At 35.0% G+C, this 27989-nt stretch overlaps 2 protein-coding genes across 2 annotated transcripts; one reads left to right on the top strand and one right to left on the bottom strand.

Moving 5' to 3' along the window:
* The first annotated feature begins 15 nt into the window (after positions 1 to 15).
* Positions 16 to 21836, top strand: LOC112559607. The gene is given in 18 exon segments (XM_025230941.1): positions 16 to 154; positions 1079 to 1248; positions 1613 to 1740; positions 3042 to 3171; positions 3490 to 3558; positions 4025 to 4128; positions 4517 to 4601; positions 5030 to 5278; positions 6537 to 6631; positions 6995 to 7105; positions 8043 to 8103; positions 9396 to 9506; positions 9939 to 10003; positions 10362 to 10430; positions 11442 to 11880; positions 12883 to 12901; positions 12904 to 12948; positions 13604 to 21836. Coding segments are annotated over 17 exon segments (2115 nt in total). The 5' UTR covers positions 16 to 154; positions 1079 to 1092; the 3' UTR covers positions 13783 to 21836.
* LOC112559163 (ubiquitin-like protein 3) lies at positions 16497 to 27957 on the bottom strand. The gene is made up of 5 exons (XM_025230162.1): positions 27533 to 27957; positions 26305 to 26413; positions 25685 to 25771; positions 25226 to 25303; positions 16497 to 24927 (listed from the first exon to the last, which is right to left on the bottom strand). The coding sequence occupies exons 1-5, from the start codon at positions 27560 to 27562 to the stop codon at positions 24866 to 24868; spliced, it is 366 nt and encodes a 121-aa protein (XP_025085947.1). The 5' UTR covers positions 27563 to 27957; the 3' UTR covers positions 16497 to 24865.
* Positions 27958 to 27989: the final 32 nt, after the last annotated feature.

The following is a 27989-nucleotide window of genomic DNA, read 5'->3' as shown; positions in this document are numbered from 1 at the left end:
GTGTTTGGGACAACCATTTCACCAGAAGCTAAATTTGCCTCCTCTGTCAAAGAATACATAGGGCTAAACAGTCTTTTCCGGGTTATAAAAAGTTGTTCCCGCTACAACCGGCTCGTTATGCTTGAATAATAAAGAGACTTTTGCAGAGATTGTAGTAAGTTTATTTGTTAGTTAGAGCCATTATCACATGCAATAACTAATGTCCCGTATTGCTGGAATTATACGTGGTAAAAAATTAAACGAGAAGTGCAATTTCAGGATCTTCGACATTAGTAGTCATAGCGTCTTCATTCACCGTTTGGTTTGAAAAATTACTAGCAATGTAACCACGAATCAGTCACTGATCCAGTTCTGTAAGTGCGATATGTACTGAAAATATTGATGATTTGCTGGTAATTTTTTTTTTCTCGTTTGCTGGATATTATTGTGTTCAGAAATTAACAGCTGCCACAAAAGCTATAAAAATAACCATTGGTGTACGGTTTCGATGCATACTCAGTGACTAGATCGTTTTTATGAAAATGCTATAGTTAAAAGACAAAAGGATGCTTGAAACAACTCACGTCTCTCACGTCACGATGTGTTTGTATAGGTTGTTATGGACGCCATGATATGCACACTGAAACCGGAATAATATATAACCATCACACTTACAAAGAAAACTGTTCTGCCACAATACTTCCTTCCTGAAGATTGCTGGACTATACTCTTATTCTAAAATAAAAGTAATCCATGACTGAATAAAATAAGATAAAGCAACTAATAATGACAACTAATTTATTAATTTCCCCTCCACCCCAACCAGCTTGTCCTCTGAGCACTGACAGGCTTGGATTAGTGTGGACCTTTATATTTTTGTTAAAACTGAATCTTGTACACCAACAGTTTATCATTCCCCTCTTGATTCTAGTACTATTTAGAAACTCTTTGGATATTGCAAACATGAGTATGAGCCAGAAATTGCAATTTATATACCATTGTCTTTATATTAGTTTCAAAATTCTTTTTCAGGATTAATCACATTTCTTTAGTCTCATTAATGTTCAGTTTTAGAATAGAAATAATATTTGCTTATTAGCTGTGCAGGAAACCATGACAGAAACAGCAGATGATCAAGTGGAAGCACTAAGTGCAGATGTTTGGTCATGGCGATTAGCCGAAAGCCCAGAACTTTCAACATTCTGTGGTGTTCATGAAAATGATGATCAGCTGGATGACATCAGTGAAGAAGCCTATATAAAGAGAGAAGTAAGTCTAAAGTCAGACGTTGGTAGCACTACCATCTAGTACAACAGATCCATAGTAGGTCTTTATGATCTAATTTAGCGAACACAGACCACTCAGGTGTGATATCCATCTCTGAAAAATTTATCATATTGACATTTTTGACAATGTTTAAAAAGAAATCTTATGAGAAAAACAAAGTCCATTAGTTGCAATAAACAATGAGCTTATATTGTGCATGGTTCTTGAAGATTTATTTTGAATCTGTTAAAAATATTTGTTAATTTAACAATTTATGTATCACAAAAATTATCTAAGGTGTATAAATGTATATGCCTGAGATGCAACATATGCTCTTTTGTGAGTCAAACTGTCACTTTCTGTGCAGAATATGGTACAGGAGTTTCTGAAGAGGGCAGAAAAGATTGATATTAGTAAGACTTCTAAGCATAAGGAAAGTCTTCTTCTGTTGATTGATCAGTTACAAGAGTACCTGGATGGTGCCCCATTTAAGTGGTCAGGTTTTTTAAAAATAAATTTAGCTTTTATTTGTTAAATTATATTTTCTTCCTCTGCCACATCTGTTCTATTAAAATGTTCTGGCTGTATAAAATTTAATATAATAATAATTGTATCTGTATAATGCCCACTCTTGCTACAGCAATGAGCAATATTTAGCAGGAAATGGGAGACAACTTTATAGGTGGCGCTAAGTAGATTACAATGAAGGTTGGCTGTCCTAGATTCAGCTCTTGTCTCGGTATCACTGTTCTTTCTCTGCATATGACATCTGTTTCGAGGGCAGGATGTCTTGCCATAATATAAGCTTGGTTGCTGGCTTGACATAAAACACCAAACCCCACCTTTTTCCTGAGCGAAGTAGAAAACAGGAAATACGCTTCTTAATGCCCAGCAGTATGACAGTATTCATTTGCTTAGTGTCTTGATGATTATTTTTCTAATATAAAATGATATCAGTATATTCCTGGACAGTACATTAATGCGAAGAAATTGCAAGCGTACGATTAAAATACTAAGCTTATAGAGAAGTAATATTTTGATTCAGTATTCTGGAAATATAAAGTTAAGAAAAAAGTTTTTTCGGGATAAATAGGCAAGGCATTCTTACATGCACCTGGAATCTTTCTTTGTTTCACAACTTCTTGTCCTCTTAGTGACTTAGTGCCTCCTATAGTATTAATCCCCTTACTTTCCTCCAAAATATTGCTCATTGAAAGAGCACAAATAAAAGAACTCGTGCACACACACACACACAGACTTTGGCAGGAGAAAAAGATAATATGCGATGGCTAAAAAAGTAATGTTTCAAGCTGTGAGTGTGCAGGGCTTCTGAGGTGGGGAAAAGTGGAGATATATATTTCTGGAAAATATAGCTTGCTTTCTGCCAGCAGCTTAATTTTGGAACAGTTGGAGTAAAAGACATCTGATCACATTCACAAGGCAAAGTTTTTGTGCTTTTGAAAAGCTCAGTGAAATCTATACTGGATTTATACTTGCAATGTTATTAAGTAAACGTAGATTTTTTTTTCACCATGTGCATGATAGATTGACAGATTTACATTGGTAATAGTATATTGATTTTATTCCATTTTTATAACAGTGATATCTATAATTTGGTATCACAGCATTTGTGGAATACTTGTAAATCACACAAAATAGGATAGCGTTAAAATATTTACTTGCAATTACTTCTTTGTATACTCCAATTACTACAACATTAGTGTCGTGCTCTGAGCATTAATCAAGTGCATCCCTTCTTCTGTTGTTTCAATTAAAGCATTGTGTTAATATTTCAGCTACTACTTTCCAGTCAACAACATTGAAGGTGTGCACACAGATATGATGCACACTATTGAGTTTATGAAATTTAACACAGTCCATGACTTTGAGGTTTATGTCTCCAGGCTTGAGAAACTCCCAAAAAAGGTTTGTTGTCTTGGTAACTTTGAGAACATGTGCATGCTTGGTCTCCACTTTTAAATAAATAAAGTAGTATTATGACTTAACAATGTTCATGGTCTTCACAGATTGTGAAATTACGACTTAATAAAGTATTTCATTTTTGGATATGTGTGCAAATTCATTTATTATTATTTTGAATTTATCTGAATCCTGATGTATAATAATAGCTTAAAGTATTAAGTTGGGATTTATTTATCTTGGTAAATATTTATTTTGTCTACTCAGAATTTCCAGCCTAAAGCTTTTTATATACAAATGGCACTAATTTGATTGGAATTCCAGATAGAACAAACTGTAGATGTTCTGCAGAAAGGTATTGAAGCAAAAATGGTGATGCATCAATACAGTGTGGTAAGATAATTAAAGATATGTGCTTTCTTACAAAAACAATGGAGTAGAAATATTTATCTGAAAAGAAATTGTAGGCAGTCAAAAATAAGAATGAACTTTACACACAGGGATGAAAGGATTCCTGTTTTGGAGTAATGTTTCATGTTTTGAGGGTTTGTCTTGTTTTTTGTTTTTTTTTTTTTTTTTTTTTTTGGGGGTTTTTAAAATTACTGTCCTTATTTTTAAACTCTTGTTGCAGTGGATCTAGCAAGTGATGGTGATGCTATTCCCCTACTAATGTTTTATAATATTCCACTAAAAACTATGGAAAAGTGTGATAGAATACTATTGTTGTGGACAGCCTATCTTGCATTGGACTACTTCTTCCTATTGTTTGAAAGTTTAGGCACTTTAGCTTGTACTGTTTGTTTTTTGTTTTTTTTTTTTGGGGGGGGGTTCCTTACTTTAAACAAGAGTGCTATTTCAGGAAGAAGTTCCTGCTCAGCTGGACAAACTGATCTCTGCGCCTGTAGATGAGCACCCATACCTGAAACCTTTCAAGGATAACAAAACTGTATCAGACGAAGATTTGTGAGTAGCTTTTACAAATATTAGATTTGTAATGGGTTGTCAAAGGTGATACAACAGCAACTGCAACATTACCATTCAAAAAGCTAGCTTCACATTAAAGATCTGTCATTCAATGATGTTGAAGATGGCATCATGACTGACAGGTCCTACACATATATATATATCTGAAAACATACACAGACACAAATGCCTACATGCATATATATATTTTTTCTGGTACATGCACATCCTTTCATGATGATGTCTGTATAATTGGATGGAAATTTCCTTTTTGTGACTTTTATCATTTTACATTTTGTTAATGTTTGCGTGCATATCCAAAGTTTTTCTTGTTTTGTTTTAATTTTGTTTACTAACCCTAACTCCTGTTTTTGTTTTTTACTAATAGGTCAAAAGTGAAGACTCGTGCCCTTGATGTTTTGTCATCTCTTATTGTTCCAGCATTTCAGAATATGAAACAGTTTATTGTAGAGGTAAGACTACAATCTAAAAATTTTAGTCTGTTCTTTTCTCAGGAGAACAATTCACAATATCACAGGTAAATACAAAGTTATGCAATAATCAGATTGGATTCGAATTATTTGTATTGGTAAGGAGGGATACAGATGAAAATCTCACTTTTGGGAAGAAAGCAATCCCACTCCCTTGTTGGTAATAAATGATTTCTTGCAATAATATCTGACAATGTAACAATATATTGACCTTGAGGAAATTGTACACCATGAGAACTCGTCAATAATAAAAGCCACAAAAATAGCACAATCACTCCTCCACTCAAAGGAACAAGTGATAATTACTCATTCACTCATCCAAAAGAAAATAATTATCTTGCCTCATTAATAGTGTTAGTGTGATAGTAATTAAAGTTGCATGCAAATTCTTTCTTTCCGGTTCATATTAGATTTATTTCAAGAATCTACGAAGCAGCGAATGTGTGTGTTCACTTCCTAATGGGCCAAGACTGTACCAGCAGTGTCTTAACTTTCATCTTTCCTGCACCATGTCTCCCAAAGAAATACATGAGCTTGGTTTGCGTGAGGTAGAACGAATCCGACAGCAAATGTCCCTTCTTGCAGAGAAAGAGGGGTTTGGAAGCATTTTTGATTACACAAAGCACCTCAGCACCAAAGATGAGAATTTTTCAAGTAAGGTGAGTTTGTGTAGACCATAGTTGTTTGATGGCAGCCTTAAAGGTATGGCTGTTTAATTTTATTTATTTTCAACTTAACCTTGCTGATTATTTAAAGCAGGGCAGCTAACAAGCTAAGGATTGCTTATTCATATTAAGCTACTAGCTTTATAGCTTACTACTAGCCATGGTACCCATCTTTACTAGGGTTGTATTCTGCCATCAACTCTTACAGCCTTCATTTTATTGTTGACTTTCAATCAGTTTATTTGAGTAGACTGTATTTGTGGATATCACTGTAGTCTGGTAATGAAACACTTGTGTTCTTGATCAGGCCCATTCTTAGCCCCTGTGGGGCCTGAGGCATAGGGCATGTGATAGAGCATGCAATACATCATTAATTTGGAGTCTCGCTACCATATTAATTAAAAGCATAGAGCCCCTGACTACTATCACAAGCGCAGGGCCCTAGACAGATGCCTCATCTGGCTACCTTAAGCACAGCCCTGCTCTTTTTGTTCCTAATCTCCCCCAGTGGAGCATAGGGCTGCAACAGCTCTGCTCTTGATATCCCCTAATCTGACATGCTGTTTAGCAACATGGGCACTACATTTCACATGAATAGGGAAATAAAAATTGTGTTGCCAGCAATGATTACTCCCCAATCCCTCTTTTTCTCTTTCCCTCTCTCTGCATATTTGTTGCACTCTTTAGTCACATGCATTTCTGCAGTTTCTTTTGGATAAGATAAAAAACACCAACAAAAATCTTATTTTAATAAATAAATATAAGTAACTAAAAATATTCAACACACAAAGTGGTTAACTTATTTGTCTCGCTTGTCACCACTGCAGTGAGCAGCTCAGGGTTCAGATCTCGTCTCTTGTATGTGACACCTGTCCACGGGCCTGGCGTCGTGGGTTTTCTGTGGGTACTCCAGTTTCCTTCTCCCTCCCTCTCCCCCCATAGTGCGAAATTTGCCACAAGGTGGAAGCACTTTCCTACTAAATAAATCAACAACTCGAAATAGAAACTCTTATACATTTTTTATATTTATAACTTTTTATTTGTTTAGTGTCAAACATCCTAGAGTATATATCCAGCTTTATGCATTATAATACCTTATTAATTGCATAATTATACCTCTTAGCATCTGTAGAGTCACATTTAGCCTGCTGGGGAAAAGTGCATTCAAAAGGAAATTCTCCCAAAAATTTCAAAATTACTTACCAAAGACAGGACACTGGTTTATTACAATTTTGTTTTATGTCTTCAACAGGATGACATACTGCTATATATCAAAGATCTCTGCCACAACAAAATCCGACCCAAACTGCAACATTTCTTTAAAAATTTGCCATTAGCTCCATTAAAGTAAGTAGAAATGATGTTAGTCTCAGTTACTTTTAACCAATTATGTAGGAATTGTTTCAATCATCTCTTAGGCTTCAGCAGCAAGTTTAGTTATTATTGTTCCAGGTCAGTTTCTGGTCTTTGAGTTCCTTTTCTACTGATCTTCATGGTGGGTGTTTTTTTTTTTTTTTTCTTTCAAGGGGAGGTGGGGTCAGTCATTATCTTAGTGATAAAGCCATAAGCCGAGGTAGTGAAAGAAAGCAAGTTTTTAACTTCATGCTCCTATAATTTCCATAACAGCATGGGGCAGAAAGGGACGGATACCAGAACTTTATGGGTGTTTTTTTTTTTTTTTTTTTTATTGATGCAGTAATATACTTGCAGCATTGTTCCTTGTCCTGAAGTTATGGCCACTTCTCCTGCAGCATTCTACTATTCTGGCACACCAGATGGATCACGAGCAGGAATTTATTACATCAATTTACACCGGAAATTGTAAGAGAATGTTTTATTTCTGGTTGTTCCATTTTTCTAATTTTCTGCTTTCATTTTCATTTTTATCTACCCATTACTACTGATTAAATATATTAAAATATGTACCATTGTTTCATTTGGTTACCGTGCAGAGATTAGTCTTTGCTTTAAGAGTTTTGTGACATAGCATAATCATAATACAAGTGCCCGCACATACAGTGTTGGGTGGTCTGTAGCTTAAATTCGTTTATATTTATACAATTTCAAGTTTTATCAGATTATCGAATGAAAAAATAATACTTTAAATATAAGTCGATTTTTGGCAGATTAACTATGTAGGGTGTGAATGGGTTGCAATGACGTCCTCCATAACGCTGACACTGACACTCAGCGTGGATAAACAGATTAATATTTAAATTTCAAGTTTAAATTGCAAGTTATTTTATTGTTTATTGATAAATACAAAACTAATCTTATATAAATACCTCTTTGAAGTTACAAGCCAGCATTTAAATCATTAATTTGCGATAGTGCATAGCATGTCAATCACGGACATTCGAAATGTCAAAATGACAGCTGTCGATACCTCTCTCGAGTTTTTGAGAGGCCAGGTCCGTACAATCTATAGTGTCAAAAAATTGGGATCCAAGCATTTTGAGTGGATTACTGGACCACAGTTTAAAGGCTCTACACTAAATATGCACAGTGGTGCAAAACATAAAAATGTTTAACTAGTCTGCATTAGAATGATGAGAGTACCTGGAATAAGTGTAGAAAAGTGATGTATAGTGGGTTATCATAAATCATAAATACAAGCTTGTGGTACAGAGAATACAACATAAATTCTGTTTAGATTTGTTTTTTTAAACATTGGAAAGTTTTCATGACTAACTTTAAATTGGATTTTGAAATATTTGGTTCAACACTTTGAATAGCTAAATGTTTTATACCATTATAGGTCAAAATACACTCTTACTTCTCTTAGTCTTCATGAAGGAGAACCTGGTCATCATTTGCAAGTGAGTTGTAGGTTTGCTTTAATAATTTTTTTTCTCTCTCTCTCTCTCTGTCCACATGCACTTTCTGCTACATTTCATCTTTGGAGATACCAAAATATGAGTTTTGGCAATGGCAATGTATTCCATACACTTTAAGGATTTAAGATAGCCTGAAGCATTTGTCTAATGAAGGAAGTTAATTAGTGTTTGCATTTTCCCCAAACTTCCTGTAGTCTTGTCGAGGAAGTTTACATCCATGTGTGCACAAAAAGAGACTCAGTATTTTCTTTATGGTTTCAAACATCACCTTTGCATCCTCCTCTGTCAGCAATCTGGGATTCATTGTCACTGCAGACATGACTCTTGCTAAACAAGTCTGTTACACAGTCTGTCAGTCTGCCTATTATGAGCTCTGCAAGATCAGCACCATCCGTCACACTCTCTCTACGCGTGTAACCAACACTCTTGTCTGTGCATTTGTTCTATCCAGGCTTGATTACTGCAATTCCTTGCTTACTGGCTGCCCTGCGTACCTTCTTCATAAACTCCAGAAAATACAAAACTCTGCTGCACGTCTGGTGCTTAGAGCTCGGAAATGGGACCACTCCACTCCTCTCCTTCATTTTCCGGCCTGGCTTCCCATACGTTCTTGCATTCATTACAAACTGTCCGTGACAAGTTTTAATTTCTTTGCTGGCACCCGCCCTGATTTTTTCTCTGAACTTCTCTTCCCTTATGTCCCAGCTAGACAACTCTGATTATCATCTTCTTACTGTTCCTGTCACCAGAACAACAACATATTGCCACAGTATTTTTAGTTATTGTACAGCGAATCAATGGAACTCTCTCCCTCTCCATATCCGCCCGCTACCCACTATTGAATCCTTTAAATGTTCACTTAAGTGCTCTTACAGTAAACATTACTCCAAACATCCATTCCCACCATGCTAGTCCTTTTTCACATTCTTCTTCTCATCTTCCTTTTGCAATATCATGTTACTCTCAGCTCTTGTTCTTGTTATTTGGTTCCTCTTTACATTTTCTGTATTTGATTTTATTCTTTTATAGTTGATATGTTGTTTGTTTTTTTGCTGTCCATGTATGATATTTGTGTTTTGTTCTTGTTCTTAGGCGGTAAGAGTATGCTCCTGAGGAGCATCCGCTTTACAAATTTTGCATTTATTATTATTAATAAACTTGAACACTAACCATTTATCAATTTCCAGTGCATTATGCTAATGTAGTATTTGCCATTCTTACACGTACGCAGAGATTTTAAAAAAAGATCGTTTAGTCTTTCCATGCTTTTACAGAGTGTATATGCCATGGCAGAGAAAACACTTCCTGACTTTCGAAGATTTAGTGAAGATGGCAAATCTTACCTAGCACCCAGCAGGTTTTCATCCAACACAGCATACATAGAGGTAAGGTATATTGAAAGGAAGGCTTATATGCATTGCATGTTTAGTGCTTGACAAGTAAAAGACTCTAGACTCTAGAGAAATTTGGCATCACATTAAAAAATATTGCCGTGGGTCATGTCCTGCTGTAGACAACTTACATCTAGGACAGTTCAGAAAGCAGCTACTTCATGGTCAGGTCTACATTGCAGATGCATGCAATCAAATATAGCCACTTATGCCTGATGATATAAAAAAAAAAAACCCAGAAAACTTGGTTTCTGTATTTACCTAAGATGTGCAGAAAGTTGTCTATAAAATGTATAGAAATACTGCATTCTCTCCAGAGAGAATCATTTTATTTTTTAACTTGCATATGGTTACAAATAGTAGGCATCCAATTTTCACCATAATCTTGGTTGACACTATAGCTAACAAAAAAAATACTGCTTCCAGGGTTGGGGTCTGTACAGTGAAGCATTGGGTGAAGAAATGGGTGCTTTTGAAAACAGCGACACACTGTAAGTAACACACATAACATCTTTTATTGGGTTCATTTTGCAATGTTTCTTTTGGTTTCTGTGTTTTTATGAGAGCTATGGTAATGCAGGACATTAGTAGACTCATAAGGAATAAAATATGCTGTAATACTTTTTGAACAATCTTGATAATATCAGTTTTCGGTCTTATGTGCTAGCTTTGCAATGTGAATTGTATCTTATTGCATCTGTTTCAAAAATATATTTGAAACAGTCTTGTGTAAATATTTACATTTTTAAAAGAATATATATATATATTTTTTTATTCGTTTTTTTGTTTTTTTTTTTTTTTTTTTTTTTTTTTTGTTTTTTTTTAAATACATCTTTCTGTTTGCTGCAGAATGGGTCGGTATCGCCTTGAAATATTCAGAGCAGCTCGTCTTGTTGTTGACACAGGATTGCTTTTTGGGTATTCATGACCTTTTACTTTCTTTTGGTAAGTAGATTCATCAGACCTTTTACTTTCCTTTGTGACAAACACGAGTACTTAACAACTCAAGCATTCATGACAGTTACGCGGTTGGCCGGTTCGGTTTGTTGGGTGATGTTCTTCCGGCAGCGCACGCCTGTCCGACAAGTAATTAGATGATTTCCTTGGGCTTCTGGGTCATATATATTTATTGACTGGGACAAGGACTTTATGAGACAAAGATCAAACAATTTCTTCCCCTAGCAACACACACCAGATTAAGCCAGTTATGCAAAATATAAGAATAGAAAATTCAATCTCCATGTACTGTTACACACAATGGCATCTCTCCATATAAAATATGCACTGTCCAACGTCTTCTTACCTATCCTGACTAAGGAGCTTCTGACCCTAGAGTCAATGTTCAGTCAGTATTTACAGTGAGGCTGGGAACACAGTTCTCATTGATACAGAAGTCCAGAAGGTAAGGAATAAGTTCTAGTTCAACACAAAGAACAAACAGATACTCCAAATCTTGCCTTGAAATGCAGATGAATCACTCTAGCCATGCTTGTGTTTTTGCCATGTGGTAAGATACCTGGCACGGGTGGATGCACTATGTCACCAATCACATGTTTAGGGAATCACTGACTGCATTGGGAAAAGGTTAGCTCCCTGAATTTTACTCGCGGTAAGCAAAGGTGAACACACGCCATGTTGCACTGTAGGGTCCCATTATGTAATCTGGCAGGTGGTGTTAGTCGGTCCAATCCTTGGAGACGGGATGTTTATCCTCTGCACCACTATGGCATCACAAGGGGATGACATATACTTCCCTCAACTGCGACCTGTAACTTGCATGTTACTGATTAACATCTTTTATCTTCTATTCCATTCATACTGCTTTCCATGTTATGCTCTGTCCAAGCATAATACGTACTCAAAAAATAACAGTACTTCAATTGCACAAAGTTCAATATTAATATAAAAGTAATTTACCAAAGATACATAAATAGAACATTTTAACCTTGGCAAGGTAGCATACACAAAGCAAGGTAAACAGGTACAGCGAACTTCAGTTCATCAGTTGGACACTTTTGCTACATCCGTGGGAAAAGAGAAAAACATTTTTCCTTCAGCTACTCAGTCAGTCACTCACTCACCCACTTCCACCTTCCTTGCCATGAACAATAAGGTAGTGTCTCATACTTATGCATGGTCGATCCATGACATCCATGATTACCTAATTTCAAAAGTTCCATCTTTTAAGTGTGACTTTCTTCTTCAATTTTGTATGCATGTGATACCAAATGAAAATATTCTTTTCTTTGTCATTTTGCATGCCAGCTGGAGTCAACAGAAAGCTGTTTCTTACCTAACAGATCAAATGTGTAGTAGCTTTGATGAATTACTATCTGAAGTGAATCGATACATCACCTGGCCAGGGCAGGTAAGAAATTTCATGGGTGTACGAGAAGTTTTTTGGTAACAGCAATAACAAAATAAAATTTGGAGCAACATTAGAGCTCTAACAGTGATTGCTGAAAGCTTTATCTGATGGTTACTCAGATTCTAAATTTTAATCATGCACACCGAAAGTTTATTGAAAGAGAAACAATTTGGAAGAAAAACCAGCATTTTAATTTTAATGCCTTTGGAGGCACTTGTATGTTGATGGACCTATTATCAGTCAGTAGTTCAGATGGCAAAAACTATTTAATGATGCAGTTTGAAGCGAGTTTTAACCTTGGTGTTAATCCTGAGCAGAACTGACAGCTCACAATTTAATAACAACAACAGCAGATGATTTATAAAGCATCTGATTTATGAAAAAAAAATAGATGCCATAAATAAAATGGCCACAGAATCACAGATGGTCTCTTCATGAAAAATCACATGACAGCAACAGTGTATGTCATTATATCTGCTGTATCCCGAAGCAAAGTACGCAGTTGACTGTATAAGTTTAAAACAGTTTTTTTTTTAATAGAGCTAGAGTGCATGATGGGAGAAGTTCATAGTATCTGTAGATCAAACAGTAAATCTTGGATCAAGAACAATGGAGTTGAAGACAAAAACAGTTTGACCAGAATAATTTGTCTTTTACAGCAAAGTCTGTTATATTTAAATTACAATTACTCCAATGAGAGCTAAACCAGAAGTATAGTTTGCATACAGTTGGAACGCTGAAGTTTAAAAAGTAATGGGTGACAGTGGCAACACCACGGAAAATACATGTCATGTTGAGGATAAAATTCCAAGCCCAAGAATGGTCAGGGTTAGCATCAAGGATGTTAAAGATTTAGTTAGAGTCAGGTTTCTGACTTGCTGTTAAAGAAGAAAAAAACTGGTTAGAATTGTTACTAATGTTTTTTTTAAGTAAACTATGATGGATAATGGTAGCTAGTCTTCAGGACTGAAAAAGGCAACTTGAAAATACTGGCATTTGCAGGCATGTGCATACAAGGTTGGGAGCTTAAGATATGGGAGCTGCGGCACAGGGCAGAAGAGGAGCTTGGTAAGGCTATGTGGAATTAGTTGATTCCTTCCCTTCATGACGCCTTCTTATTTTTGATCTTATAGTGTTTCTTTAAATATAAATCTATATTCATGCCAGTTGGTTATTAAATTTGTGCTTTAGTGGAGGTAATCTTGATGTTTCTGCCATAATATAAACAAATATTAGCAGATAGGGCCAGACATGACAGATTTGTATAACATTTTACTTCATTAATAGTGTTGCCACAGTTGATGCATTCTCTTCCACTCCAGTCTGTTTTTGTTTTTAAGGAGAGAGCACTTGATAGATATATACATTTTTTTAAAGAGGGAATCAGTACTCCTTTATTGTAAATTCTTTTATTAACCCTACATCTCTTTCTTATTTATTCACTTTCCCAGGCCTCCGTTATTGATTTCATTTTGATTAATTAAGAAATTTGAAAGGGAGAGTTGGAAAATGAGATCTTCAAAATGCTTCATACCGTGAAATTTTTCAAAACCCTAGAATAATGTGCAGCAAAAACTATGCATAATATATAGGTTGCTTTTTCTGCCTTTAATGGCTTTAAGATTTTTTATCTATTTTATTTAGTTCAAAACTTTACCTTTGTCATAATCTTTAGCTGTTGTTATTCACACAGACCACTGAGTCAACATTCTTTGCTCTACAGGAGATGAATTTGAGCTTGCAGAATTCCACGATACCATTCTGCGGTGTGGAGCTGTGCCTTTACGTGTTTTGCAAACCATAGTAGAAGATTACGTCAAGAACAAGAAGAATCAGCGGTTGGCTTGTGATGACAACTCAGTAGAGGGTCAAGACAATTGTGAACTAAATTCAGATAAATGATCAATGAATCTGTTAACTATTTTTCATTGTTATTAATAGTTATTAATAGTGTGTGGTTTGGCATAAAACTGCTGTACACTGGCTCCAGATGAATAAAAATTGGCAGCCATTTCATGCTGTTTTCACATTTAACAGGAACTTCAGAAGCATGAAATCTAGTGGTTTGAATATTTTTGAAAGTTTTTTTTTTTTTAGGTCTTGTTATGTCCCCATTGTCTTTGATTAGACATAGATCCTTATAAACTGTAATAAAGAGTTGTATCTGTTGTTTAATCAGTAATTTCAGATTAATATATCAGTAATATTTCAGTTCATTAAAAGAGAATTGTCATACTGCTAGTATGAAAATGTTCTTCAAAATCTTGTATCACTGACATTTATAACTAAGTCTGCCTACAAACTTCTGGTAAATCAAGCTGGAGTTATGAACTATGTAGCATCAGAGAATGAAATATGGAGCTGTGGGAAGCATTTTTGCACAGTAGCCTGACTAGTATTTTTGTTTTAATTCCATTTGCCCGCCTGGGCTGCTCATCTATTAATCATTGTTTGCCTTTCTAGTTTTTTCTGTCATATGTAGGTAATACTTTAGCAGTTTGGTTTTTTGTTTTTTTTTTTTTTTTTTTTTTTTATAAATTTTATTTCTGATTTATGCTGGTTAACAAAGGATTCATGGTGTTGATCAATGCCAGTGAATTTTTCTTTTTCCAAATCTGTTGTATGTTATCCTTAACTGCTAGTTGGACTCCATCAGGGGCATAATAGGACCAGGTGGACATCTTCAGATTCAGGCCCACCATCGTTTCTATGCATGTAAAGTATGCATCCATTTCAGAAAGTGACCAAACATGTTTTGAAGTGCACAAATTTCCCCTCTTATGATGTTTTTGTTTACTTTATGGTTTATTTTGGAATATTTTTGATCCTTGAGTAGTGTGGGAAGAGTCGAGCAGAAATAATTTGTCTTTCTTTGGTTTGTGATGGTAAGCTTTTTTTCCTTTTATAGTGCAAAGATGGACTCTGGCTTCTGATTTTGTGATATCTTTGTGGCAGATGTTGATAATCTCCCTGTGTTAACTTGAATCCTAGATTTACGGCATCACTTCACCTGGTCTAGTTGCATCTTTTAGCTTTGCAAGGCAGCTGATTTTATTTCTATTATGCAATAAGTGGCAAATAATATTTTCAAGTAATCATATGTTTTCTTCAGTTGTATTAATTCACTGTTAAAATACTAATTACTCTTTTTTAGAATAGTTTCGCCTCAAAATTGTTTAAGACCCATGATTAGTTCACACAAACTAGCCGTCCGCTCTTGATGCAAGGCCATTTCAATGGCACAACATTGTGCAAGGGAAATAATTGTGTGCAAAGTTCTGCAACATGTGTGATACAAGGCACCACAAACAAGTTCATGTTACACAAACATCTTATAAGTGAGGACTCCTATGATTAAAAGTTACACTAGACACACAGTGCTAAAATATAAAAAAATTCTGAGAATGGTTTAATTTCTGGTGGCTTTAAAGATAATTTTTAACTTAGACAAAAAGGGGGTAGGGGACAATCAGGAGAGTTAGTGTTTGGTTTAACCAAGACTTGTTATCTTTGTTAAGATAGAGGCTAAATAATGAAATTACACAGTAGAGAGCAAGGCAAAAGACGTCGGAACCACATGAGCCCAACTGAGGGGTCTGCCCAAAACTGGGTCCACTGGCAAGGTGTTGAGGCCCTTTGCTCCTTGAGGAGTAACAAGGAATAAACTAATTATATATACCGTATCTTTTATTAAAGCCTTTTTATCATTTGCTTCTAGAGTGTTCTGTCATTTGACTCTTGTAGCCTTTATAATTATGCTTAACAAGTTTGGAGAGACTTCAGTGAAGTGCATTTATTCACCAAGTGTAGCTTTACATAAAATAGATAACAGCAATCGAATTTTAAAAACCATTTTTGCTTCTAATAGGTCATGCTTACATCCAATAAAATTGTGTCGACAAATACAGATTTGTGCAGTACAACATGAAATATTTAATACCATCAAGTCACCATCCATTGAGACTGAATCCCATGGACTTTTTTTTTTTTGAGGCAGGACATGAGTGCCTTATAGCAGGTGCTATTTTCAACTGCAGAGAATTTTTTTACAGTGTCTTTGACATTCAGTTTAATGTTTGCATATATTCTGGGTATTAGAATTACTGCATTATTTAATCAGCTTTGTCACCCCAGTGTAAAGTGCACATTTCTTAACACATTACTAAAATGTTATTTTCTTTCACTGCCTTTTAGAATTACATGTTGGCAAAGGATTTAATTATTTAGTTTCTTTCCCATTATTTTTTATCATTAAAACTGTTGTCATATGTTGTTTGGTTTGTATGATGAACTGATAAGAATAATGTTCAGTTGTAATGGTGTGATAAGTCTATGTCCATATTTGCAAATACACATTACCCTATAACCTTTCCATGTTTGCATTATTTATTGCAGTAGTGAACACACTTTTTATCAACATGATAAACATGTCTTACGGAATCCAGCAGTTCTGTGAAACAAGCATTAATTCTGCATTACTCAGTAGTACAAAGTACATTGTATGTTGTCAATATCTTAATCCTTCATTCAGCTGAACACTACCCACCCTTACTTAATGACTTACCAAACCAAAATCTCAATGTATTGCAGAACACACATCAACAGGGAAAACAGAATTCAGAGTGCATTTTTATTGAAATGCATACAATAAAAGATTTGGTATGAGCCCATGTGAAACTGCACAATGTTTGCGACTTTCACATTTACAATGCATTTACCTACTACATCCGCTCACATCACCTATGTACTGTAATACAGAAGTCTTAAACATGAAGGAACTGTATTCCAAGTATGACAGTTTAAACTCGCACTACCAATCTTTTTTTGTTTTGACAAGAAGCAAATAGTCTTGTACTATTAACTGATATATGCATGTGAGAAAAGCCCCACATTCTCCAGGAATTTTAACATCTGATTATGTCTTCAAAATTAAGTGGGAGGGAAATAAAGCAACTGTACAACAGCAATTCCACTTGTATTTAACACATGAAACCACTTGACTGTAGGGTCATGAAGTTTTTAAAGGTAATTTTGTCCTCAGAGTTAAAATTCTCTATATAAGGCGTCATCTTATTTTTTAATAATATGCTTTTTACATGTCATTGTATGAATTTTTTCTACATTGTAGGATTTTTAAAAATTTGTCATAGTAACATAATGTATCTAGATTTAAAAAAAAAAACCCTTGTTTCTATTGACTAGTCCATTTAAGAAGGTTACATCTCCTCCCACAACTACAAATCTTTTGGAGGGGAAAGAGTAAGGGACACCAATTGAGAATGATGCTTTGACATCAAAGAGAGATGAAATGAGAGACAAAGAAAGACTACTGTATACAAGGGAGAAAAAAAAATTGCAATCCTGTAATGTCACATTAGATTACCTTTTAAAAACAGATAACCCTACCAGCCTTACTAACCACAAAAGGAGCTATCCTGAAAACCTACCGTGACTTTATATCTATATAAAAAAGAGTAGGTAAAGACATCAATGCCTTGATCTTCAACGCAACATGTCTAAACACAGGGAAAGTGGTTAAATAATGGTTTCCATTTTCTGAAAATTTCACATGGTATGTCTTCATGCTTCCCATCTTGACTAATCAAATTTCTCTAGGTGGACAAAAATAAATCCACCACATAAATTATGAAACCTGTAGCTATTACATAGATGACGTAATCTTGGCTTCTGTGGAGTATTTGACAACTCCCTTTGGTCCTAAGATGTGAACAATTGGTTTCAGACTGAAGAGGTGACATGCATTCCATTCTTTAATCCATTAACAAATGCATTTTCTCAACTTATGCATCATATCTTTCATTCAGAGAACATAATGTATGGGACAGATCTGCTGGCTAATTCTGATGTATCACTGTTCCTCATTTACCCTGACTAGTTCATACTTAAGATCACAATCAATCTTCTTCTAATGAAACTGTTATTGACTTCTAGAGCCCATAGTTATAAACTAGAGGTACATCCATACCAAGTTAAGTTTAGTCCTTGTTACTCCTCAAGGAGCATAGGGCCGCAACGACACCTCGCACATCCATACCAAAGGGTTTGCTTAATACAACCTTCTGTAGAAAAAGATTGAACCATATGCAAGACAGGAATCTCCTAGATCAGAGATTCTCAACCTTTTTTGTGACTGTACCCCCAAAAGGTAAATGCCAACTAGTACCTCTAGCGCGTAAATTCGCACATAAAAGTACTTATTTTCACAATGGTGTGTGCTTATTTATGTTGCTGCATAACCCTTGCCATACCCCTAGGGGTATGTGTATCACCGGCCGAGAATCGCAGTCTTAGGTCATCAGTGTGTGTTTCCAATTTTATGACTTCACAATGCTTAAAGTCTGTAGCTACCCTTGGGGTAAGGATACCTCTGCTTCAAAACTACAGTCCCAGGAGGGAAAATGACAGTAATATTTCAGTAAAGAATGCTACACCACAATTTACAAATAAATTCATAATGAACAGGCTACAAGACTAAACATTACAGGACTGTACAAAAATGTACAATAAACATCTCTCAAGCAGAGAAACAAAATAAGTGTTACTTAAATTTGTGTCTGCTCAAAAATGAAACAACAGCATATGTTCCACTATTGCAAAAAAAAAAAAAAAAATCACCATAAGACTTTTTGAGGATCACAGATGAACTGACTAAAAAACAATTTATACAATGAACAAGACAAAATTTTTAAATGATATGATTTTAAACTTAACAAGCACACCACACAACATTGGTGCATTACATTTAATAAATTCTGTGTACATGATGAGCTCAAGTAACAAAATGTGATGCAATCCAGTTCTAGAGTTTGTCAAATGCTGCTTTGATGGCACAATTATGGAAATTAGCAGAAGATAGCCATAAGTAATTTCTGTAGAGATGCAAGTAGCTCAACAAAATAGGTGCATTGTAAAGTTTAATATTAAATAATAATCTACTTTTTAATATACTCACAGCACTGAAGATTGAAACTGCAAGCAGCAAAGGAGACAAGACAGCCCAAAAGGCAGACAAAAAAAAAAGGACAGTGAAAGAATGCTAATGCTTTGTAAGAAGTATTTTCTCAGACTTCTGTTTCCCATTTGTTAACGAATGCATGACACATGGCATAACTGAACAATTAAGAATGACAAAGGCTTCCTATGTGTATTTGAATGACTAAAACAGAAATTCTTAGTAGCATGTTGGACTTCAAAAATAAGGTGTTTAATAAGTTTCAATAATACGCGTGCACGTGAAAAACATTTGTGACAAAATGGTTATCTTATATTATCATGCTAGTGCAGTCACAATTCAAATACCTTTTCAACATTTACACAAGCAGCAAACAAATCAAACGAAAGGTTTTAAAAATTTGTGATGGCCTGAAAAAGCATGCAAACAACCAGAGCAGGATTGCAGTGTAGTTTTATACTCAAATAACCTAAATCCTGCTAGGTCTAACTTGAGGAAATACAAAAGCTTCTATGCATTAGGTAAACATGTGAAAAAGGAATAAGTGCTGATAAATAAAATCATACAAATGAAAATTCCCTTCTCTATGCTCACTTCACCTTAATCTAAAACAGCAACAGAACTTGCCACCAGCCTACTTGAAGATTCATGACCCTTTAAAAAATTCTGTGTAATTGTGATTCTGTTTTATTAAAGAGATACAGAAACAGACAAACCTTAAACACTGTTATTGTCTTGGATTCTTCCTCTGAGGGGAATCTAAAAAACTAAAACTCTCAATAGAAAAGTACCTGCTGGCACATTCATAAATAAAGTGAGATCCCACTAGCTTTGTAAGAATGTATGCTGGTGTCTAAAACTTTAAAAAAGCAAAATTCACAAATTTGAAACATTAAAAGGTGTAAAAATCACCATCATGAAAAAAACTAGAAGCCCAAACATGAACTATACATCTATAAAAAGTTGGATTCTGTATCCATTAACCATCACAACTTTTAACTACAATGATTGTTATTCAGCACTGTATATCAAAGATATTTTCTCGTTCAAATACATGGATGGTCCATCTAGTGGCACAAATCTCACATCCATCACAGTAAAGTTTCCCAGGGACCACGGTAAATGCCAAGAACCCTTTATACAATCATAATGACCTAAACAATAGTCATTAGTGCCTGTGTTACAAATGCAATTCATTATATAGGGTTGGTTGGTTATTTGCTTGCTGGTGCTTAACAGCATGTCAGAAAGAGAGGCTGTATAATGGCAAGAAATTATCGACCAGCTACACAACCAAAAGCATGAATCTCCAATCTCTCTAAATTCTGTGTAATGTGCATTATTGGTTACTGGGGTAGCACTGGGTATATTTGATGCCTCTACCAATCAAGTTTGCAATAGTCTGAAAGTTAAGACTGTGGCCAGCTCTTGATGCTCACAGTTTAATTCTTTTTCTCAAAAAGTTAAGTAATCTAAATGCTAGACTGACTGAGCATAAACTATGAGGCAATGCATTCCACTTAGCAAATTTCCAAAGTTGGTTCTGACTTCACAGTGTACAAGTTGCTTTAATATGGCCTTTGTTGCTGGCTGATTCCCCACCCCCACCCCTACAAACACATACCTTCCTTCATCACAATGTACAAAAGGGAAATTTATTTTAATTTCCTACTTTCACAAAAAAAGTTAATATCTACAGTGGTAAATGAAGAGGATTTGGCACTCCACTCCCATAATCACCAGAATTAAAATACTTGTGCATTTTACAGAAGAAAAATCAAAGGGAACATTACAGGACTAAGCAAATAATTGCTATTAACGAAGGATAGTCAGAGGGGGGAAAGATGACACTAGAGATTAATACAACAGAAATCTGTTAAATAGTTGTCTTATATGCACTAAAGTAGTCAAAAAATAGTCAGAAAACTTTTTGAGGCACTAACCTTCAATCCCTTCCCCAATTGCTGGGCCTGGCAACTATATCAGAGCAGCCATTTGAACCATTGTTTATGCTTACAATTTAAGTAGGGGTTTAAGTCTTCAAAAAAACGTCCCATTCTAATCAACCACTAATAACAACTTGGAGAGAAGAAAAGCTGTTTGAATTTTTCAAATTAGACATCATGGGAAGAACTGATTAGGCAACCCAATGGCTATCTCTAACAGCAGACCAGTTTTTCTACTTGTCATATCACCCTTTCAAAACTACCTTTTACCCATTTCTCTGCCTCTCAATTCATCTTTGATGTCACCTGGCTGTTGAAAAACATCCCTTTCAGTTGCTTAAGATTCAAAGCGCTTCTCTTGACTCTGGTTCATGGCAGTCCCTTCACGTTTTAGGATAGCAATAGCCAACAGTCACAAGTGCTGATGCTGAAGGCAAACTGATTCAAAATCTACACTCCTCTTCATTCCAGCTACTTTTAGCTTTTTGACTACCCCACCCCGCTTTTTAATCTTGATCTTTTCCATCTGCCTGTCTTTTTACTTGCACCCTCCCCTGCCTCACTGAAATCCCACCAATAAAAGATTTTTTTTAACACACAACCATAGTTCCGATATCAGCTGTCTAAAACTGCTGCTGCTACCTTTTTTTTATGAAAGTATGCTGCCCTGCAAATAAGGTTCTGTGAAATATTGGGAATGAGACTTCACAGTCAAGCGACTAAAATGGAAAATAATGTGGAATAAGGGCGGAGAATCCCTCAACTGCAAAGTCGACCCCAAATGGGTACAACCATGGATTTTAACAGATCTGGAAAAATGGATTAGTGGTTATTTCGCTGACGTTAGGGCGTAATCCTGCAGGATGAATTTAAGAACTTGAAGGCCTCACCTGCAAAAATCTAAATGTAATGACCTGTAACATCCTATGAACCCTGCACTATTTTTTCTCTGAAAGTTGTTCCCGATTACAGAGGTTTAATAGTTCGCTATATATGACCTTAGTTTTTTTTTTTTTTTTTTTGGCAAGACATGAAAATGAAACACAACCAAAATCTTAATTCAAATACAAATAATAATGTTTAACTGTACCTTTTTAAGTCAACAGTACCTTCCTTTGTGGCTGTCCTTTCCTATGAACCGAGTCAATAACCCAGCTATTCCCAGGGAATAGAAGAATCTAATAAAATTCTTCTCAGAACAAAGTAGTCAATACAAGAACAAGTTTTCAAATCTACAAGCAGCTTACCAGCTTTATTTGCAGACTATGTGGTACTTATTAGTAAACTTCAGTAAATGCATAGTTATACTCCTGTCAGCATTTTACTTATGTTTAGGGACATCTGACAACAGACAACCATTCAAACAGATAAGCTTCTTCCCCCTCTCTTACACACATACATACATGTTTGTGTATGCACATCAATATTTTTGTACCCACTTAATCTGTTCAGCACATTTTGTGTCAACTTACAGCAATACTTCTAGATTGTAGCTTTAGCTTCAAAGTGAAAATCAATACCTATATTTTAATATAGCCTATTTGTCCCTTTGGATTCCATTCTCAAAATTTTTTTTTAAATGTTGAATGTGTTTATAAAAGCCTCACTTACTACCCAGAATAAGATTGTGGTGGGAGAGAAAAGAATTAGAAGTGACCCATAGCATCATGAGCTAGAGACTCTACACATCAATTTACTCCTAACATAATCAGCTTCTAAAATATTTTGAAAGTTTTGCATGAAAGCTTTAAAATAACATATATGGTTGAGTAGCAGCACTGATGAGCCCATATTGATCTGGGTTTTTTTTTTATTATTTAAGAAAATAAAACCATGCATGCCCATATAAAACATCCAAAACAAAGGCACAAGAAAGAACCCTACTCTGATTACACAATTTTCCTGCTGTTTTGAGACGTTCAGGTTCTTTTGGTTTTTTTTTAGTTTCATAGAATTGTTGTCACGTTTATTTCTTGTTTTAAAAAGTGTTCTTAAAACTGTTATTTTCTGAGAGAAGGAGATAGAATGGCATAGTTCCATGGCTCTACATCTTCATCCACACATAAGTGCCTATAACAGAACCCAAAATATTTTTATAGTACAAAAACAATGTCAGTTTAAATTATAAATACCACCAACTTTGCATTAAAAATGCAAATAAATTCAAATATGTGCCCATAGCAGCTAGAAGTATCAGAAGTCAGTTATGTTATTATGTTCCTTCAAAGAGAACTAATATCATTGTCACCTACAGCTACCAATTACCACACAGCACTACCTCTTTACTAAGAATGAAATTATTTACTATTGAATTAATGTGCTCACTGCAGAAACAGTATTTTAATCTTTTACAGACTTAATAAACTACGAACGTCTAAGCACAGTTAACTTAATACTATTTACCAGACAACAGCCACAAAAATGACCCGATAAAAGATCTTTTGGTATGAAAGAAAAACCCCTTTTGTACACGAAGACATTACATTGTTTTGTTGACTTTGTGACTTTCCTATTTTTAAAAAGGCCTAATTCATTTGCTTGCTTGCTTACATGTACATCAATAAAAAAGACAGTGATTACAAATCCCCAAATGACAAAAAAATTACATAAAATAAGAAGAGCTTGCTCTCTCACTTAGGAAAAAAAAAACTTTCTTAGATCTTCATGGGGGTACCTACCTAATTTTCAAAAAGTGAATTTTCACCCTTATCTGGTCTGTTAAGCATGAAGAAGCATGTGAATTTGACATCCTCCTCCACAATAGGGGGTATAAATTCCTTCTCAAACAAATAAAAGTGTAGAAAACATCACTTTGCCACTAAATGTAGCTCTAGGCACTGCAGCATGAACAAATGCAATAAACTGTATAAACAATACAGAGTACAGCATGTTAAATAAGAGGACAAATGAATATTTAGGAAAATGCAGATACAGACAGAAATTTTGACTGATGAGTACAGTCAGCAATATGAAGGGATAAATGAATAGGGTTCTGATTACAATTCCGAACTTGAGTATTCACAAGGCAGCATTAAAAATATTTTGTCATTCCTGGTGGCTGTTTTAAGAAATGTTAGGTGCGAAGATCTACTGTGATTATCAAAACTGCAGCAACCACAGAGTGCAGAGCTTTCTCTGTCAATAGACTTGCCACTAGCCCCTGCTGCTCACTGTAAAACTGGCCTCCCAAAAAAAAAAATCATGGGGTATGTTTATACTAACAAATATACCCTAACTTCTAGTGAACTATGATAGCTGTTATAGAAAGCGTTTTCATGGTATATGGTACAAAAAAAAAAAGTTTTGACAAAAACTGGGTTAACCAGGTCAGCTTAAAGGGAGAAAATTTACATGCAAGATTTTACACACTTACAGAGTGATATACAAGTATATTTATAGATTTATTTATATACAGTTATTTACAAACAATGAGAAATGAGTGATCGAGGAAAATCACAATCTGCTAGAGCACTAATGTCAAAATACTATAACTTTCACACTGTTGTGCCACTTTTGGCTAACAAAAGCAAAGACCAAGTGACTCCTGACAAAAGAATGAATACACTGAATTCATACTAAAATACTAAATACTTTTGCAAATACTTTCCATGAAAGTGGAAAAATTCTCCACTCACTCATAAATTGATAAACAGTCATACAAAATTCACCAGCTTGCAATAAAGAATTACAAAAGTTGTCAAGAAAAGGGTGAAATAATATGGTCAACTTACATGTGCAGACTGGTAAAGTTGCATACAACAACAACAGAAATGTGCCACTTATTCTTGAAACAAGAGATAAACCTATAACACATAATTCACATCTTTTTATCTGAGCCATCCCTCTTTCACACTTTTTGATCTTTCCTTCCATACCATGATTCCTTTGTCAGCTTACTGACACTCTGACATGCAGGCAACATCAACTCTGCAGCTTAAAGAGCAAATAAGCCAGCAAGCACATATTAAGCACAATGCATTCTGTTCTCTGCCTTGTGAAATCATGGTCTGTGTATGATATGAATACCACCTGCATTGTAACGCAAACTGGTCAAGTCCAAAAACCACTAGAGAATTACACAACAGTTGTTACAACCTGCCTCTCCACTCTTGTCCTTCTTCAGCTGACCTGTTGAACAGAAGAATTTCTTACAAATCTACATTTCAATTTATTTAATGCACACAAATAAAAACATACATATTAATCTTTTTTTAAGGTAGGCACTTTTCCCATTAAGCTGCTTTACAAATGTCATATATAAAACTACTCAGAAATGCTTGGCATGGCTTAGCTATATCTTTGTTCTTACTAGTTTTAATTGATATTAATTTTATGTATGAATCACTTGTTTTTTCCAAAATGTCAATGACTTTAATAGAACTACAAAATTTACATGTGCAAGTGTCGATCAATAATTAGTTACTACCTTGATTATTAGGCTCAGGCAAATTTTCACGAGAAACTAAATGCATCACTGTTGTCTTTCCAGTTGGCAATTGCAATGCTGAAAAATAACCACTTGTTTTTTAATTTTAGGCTTATGTAAGGTTAACCATAAAGTTTTATAATTTCTTTTTTTACTTTTCTCAACTAATCAACATTAAAAACAATTTTTTTACACCTTAGCATTAATTAATTTCTAAAAATGCTTTTACGCTTCATTTTGTCTTCTAAGAGATAAAAATAGTTTTTAACCAACGTGAGCAAATCTTAAACTGCACATTATTCCTGTCGAAGAAATGCACTTTCACCAAATAGAACTGACAAGATTTATCCAAAGTGATAGCTGAAATAGATCTAGTCCAATTTTGTATGCACACATGACAGTATGTGCCACTTTGTTTTTTGCTCTAGGCAACATAAGGTTATTACTAACTTATCTCACCTGCTAAAGTGACATTTCCATGCAAAAATCGTCCCTGGTATATCAATCGTAGGATGTTGGTTGGAGGAAGCTGTTCATCAGTCCAGTCTGAGAAAACAAATAACACATAAATATACATATATATAGAAATTACTTCCAGTGTTTCAGGGGATAAACATAAAAAGTTGATGTCAGTCATGTAAAAGACAGCATCATATTCCACTGCATAACACAAAATGAGGCTGTGTTAGTTATGTGTTAGTTATGTGTATTATAAGCATACACACAGAATTTCTCCCCATTCCTAGCACTTGAAACCCCAGTGCAAGGCAATGACCTGAGTTCTCTAAGGAACAGAAATGCAGATAAGACCAACGAAACAAACAAAAATAATATTTCAACTTCAAATGTCTAAAACATTCTGTTATAGTAACTACTCATTAATGTTACCACACATGATATTAACACATTAACCACACAAAAGAGAGAAAGCTATAGAGAATAATAATATCTGACTAGCACTGACTACACATAAATAGATATGTCCATATTTCACGTCCAGCAACAAACAGCGCCACACTGAGAATACCCTATATTAATTTAAATGATGATAAATAAGTATATCCACTTTTTGAAATTACCTTCTGGCCAATGGTTGTAGACATGGTCCGTAATATCTGCTGCTGAATCACTGGGGCTGAAGATAAACTCATGAGTTTTTCCACTCACCAAGATAACTTTCAAGTTAATCTGCAATTATAAATATAAGAATTATACCACTTTCATTTTACTTAATCATACACTAAATGAAAGTGGGCACAGTACCACTCAGCAATTTGTCTATTCCATCATGAAGACTTCCAAAACAAAAAAGGTTTATACCACATTAAAAGTATTCCCCAAAACTTATATCAGGGCTTCTGCTTACGCAAAAAATTGCGTACAGTACGCATTAAAAGTTCGGAGGACCCCTTCAATTTTCGTCAATGGGGTCCCCTTCAAATTTGGGCGAAGAACAGGGACCCCTTAAAAATCTGAAGAAAGGGTCCCTGGGACCCCAAAGAATTTAGCCTTAGCAGAAGCCCTGTTATATAATGTTCAAAGTGAACACATACAAAAAATTATTACCTGAACAGTTATGCAAGTATAAGCTTTTGGCTGTGAGATGTGCACTAAAATGACTTTCTACTATAAATCTTCGTCAATGAGCTTAAAAATGTCAGGCTTCTGAGTAATTTGACTAGCGCAGAACACTGCGCTTACCAAAAGTTGTCACTAATGACTCTTTGGTTTTATAAATATATTCTACTTTGTTATTAGCCCAACTCTAATACGAAACATTTTGCACCATTTAAATTTGTTATTATTCCCTTCACAGAATTCAGAGAAAGAGCATGACAGGAAACAGTGTTATTAATCATGCATAGTAATGCCAGCATGATAGATTTAAATCTGTATGCTGTTAAAACGCCTATTAACTTCAGAATGTGTTGTGCCAGCTCAAGTGTATATATACCTAAAGAATAGATACTATGCCTTTTCATCATCTTTTATAAACATTTAAAAAAAAACTGGGGAGAGGTGGTTATAAGGGGTCCTCACATGAAATTACAGGGTCCTAGACAAGACGACGTCAACGTAAGGACTAAAATAAAGGAAATTTGTCGATTTTTACGCAAATAGGAGTACAACACACCATGCAAATTAATGTTTAAAGGAATCTCCTTGGTGTTGTCATTCGATGCATCAGCTTTTGCTGATTTAAAGCTACTCTTCTTTTTTATCAACTATTGAGACTAGCACCAGAAACAATTTCTACTGATAATCTATACTTAAAAAATAAAAAGCTAAGAGATAAAAAAGTTAAACCTTGTCGTTTGGTATGTGACGGCTCGCCATTGTCGCTGTTTTAATTCTTTAAGTAATAATATTAGCCTTCGTAGAACACTTCAGGCTTCAAAGGAACCTGACCTTGTCAACTGCAAAGCATTGCAATAAAGTTGCAGATTTTAGACTGATGTCCCAGACAGTAAACACTTAAGATTTTCACTTCGTCCACTCAAGCTGTCTGCTGCTGTACTACGCGAAGACGTCTTATTATGCTTTTGATGTCTTAAACAACATTCGAAGAAACTCCATGGTATACTTTTACATTAGTATACAATAAAACACTTATTTATTAATGTTTTTGTGCACACACTTGAAAACAATGAATGTTAAAAACAGTATTTGCTACTTAAATGCCTAGACATCAAGAAAAATATCAGCACTCTAATGGCGGTGGGCAATGGTTGATGGGAAAACTTTGACGTCATAGAAAAACTTC

This window comes from Pomacea canaliculata, linkage group LG3 (assembly GCF_003073045.1).
Source record: "Pomacea canaliculata isolate SZHN2017 linkage group LG3, ASM307304v1, whole genome shotgun sequence".
Taxonomy (NCBI): domain Eukaryota; kingdom Metazoa; phylum Mollusca; class Gastropoda; order Architaenioglossa; family Ampullariidae; genus Pomacea; species Pomacea canaliculata.
This window is presented reverse-complemented; position numbering and strand designations above follow the sequence as displayed.

Excerpts from the sequence above, each read along its gene's own strand:
- LOC112559163 (XM_025230162.1), bottom strand. The coding sequence starts at position 27,562 with ATGGCGAGCCGTCACATACCAAACGACAAG. Across the intron at positions 26,414-27,532 it reads GTCACATACCAAACGACAAG|ATTAACTTGAAAGTTATCTT; the intron begins GTTTAACTTTTT and ends TTATAATTGCAG. Across the intron at positions 24,928-25,225 it reads GCCTGAGCCTAATAATCAAG|GTCAGCTGAAGAAGGACAAG; the intron begins GTAGTAACTAAT and ends TCTGTTCAACAG.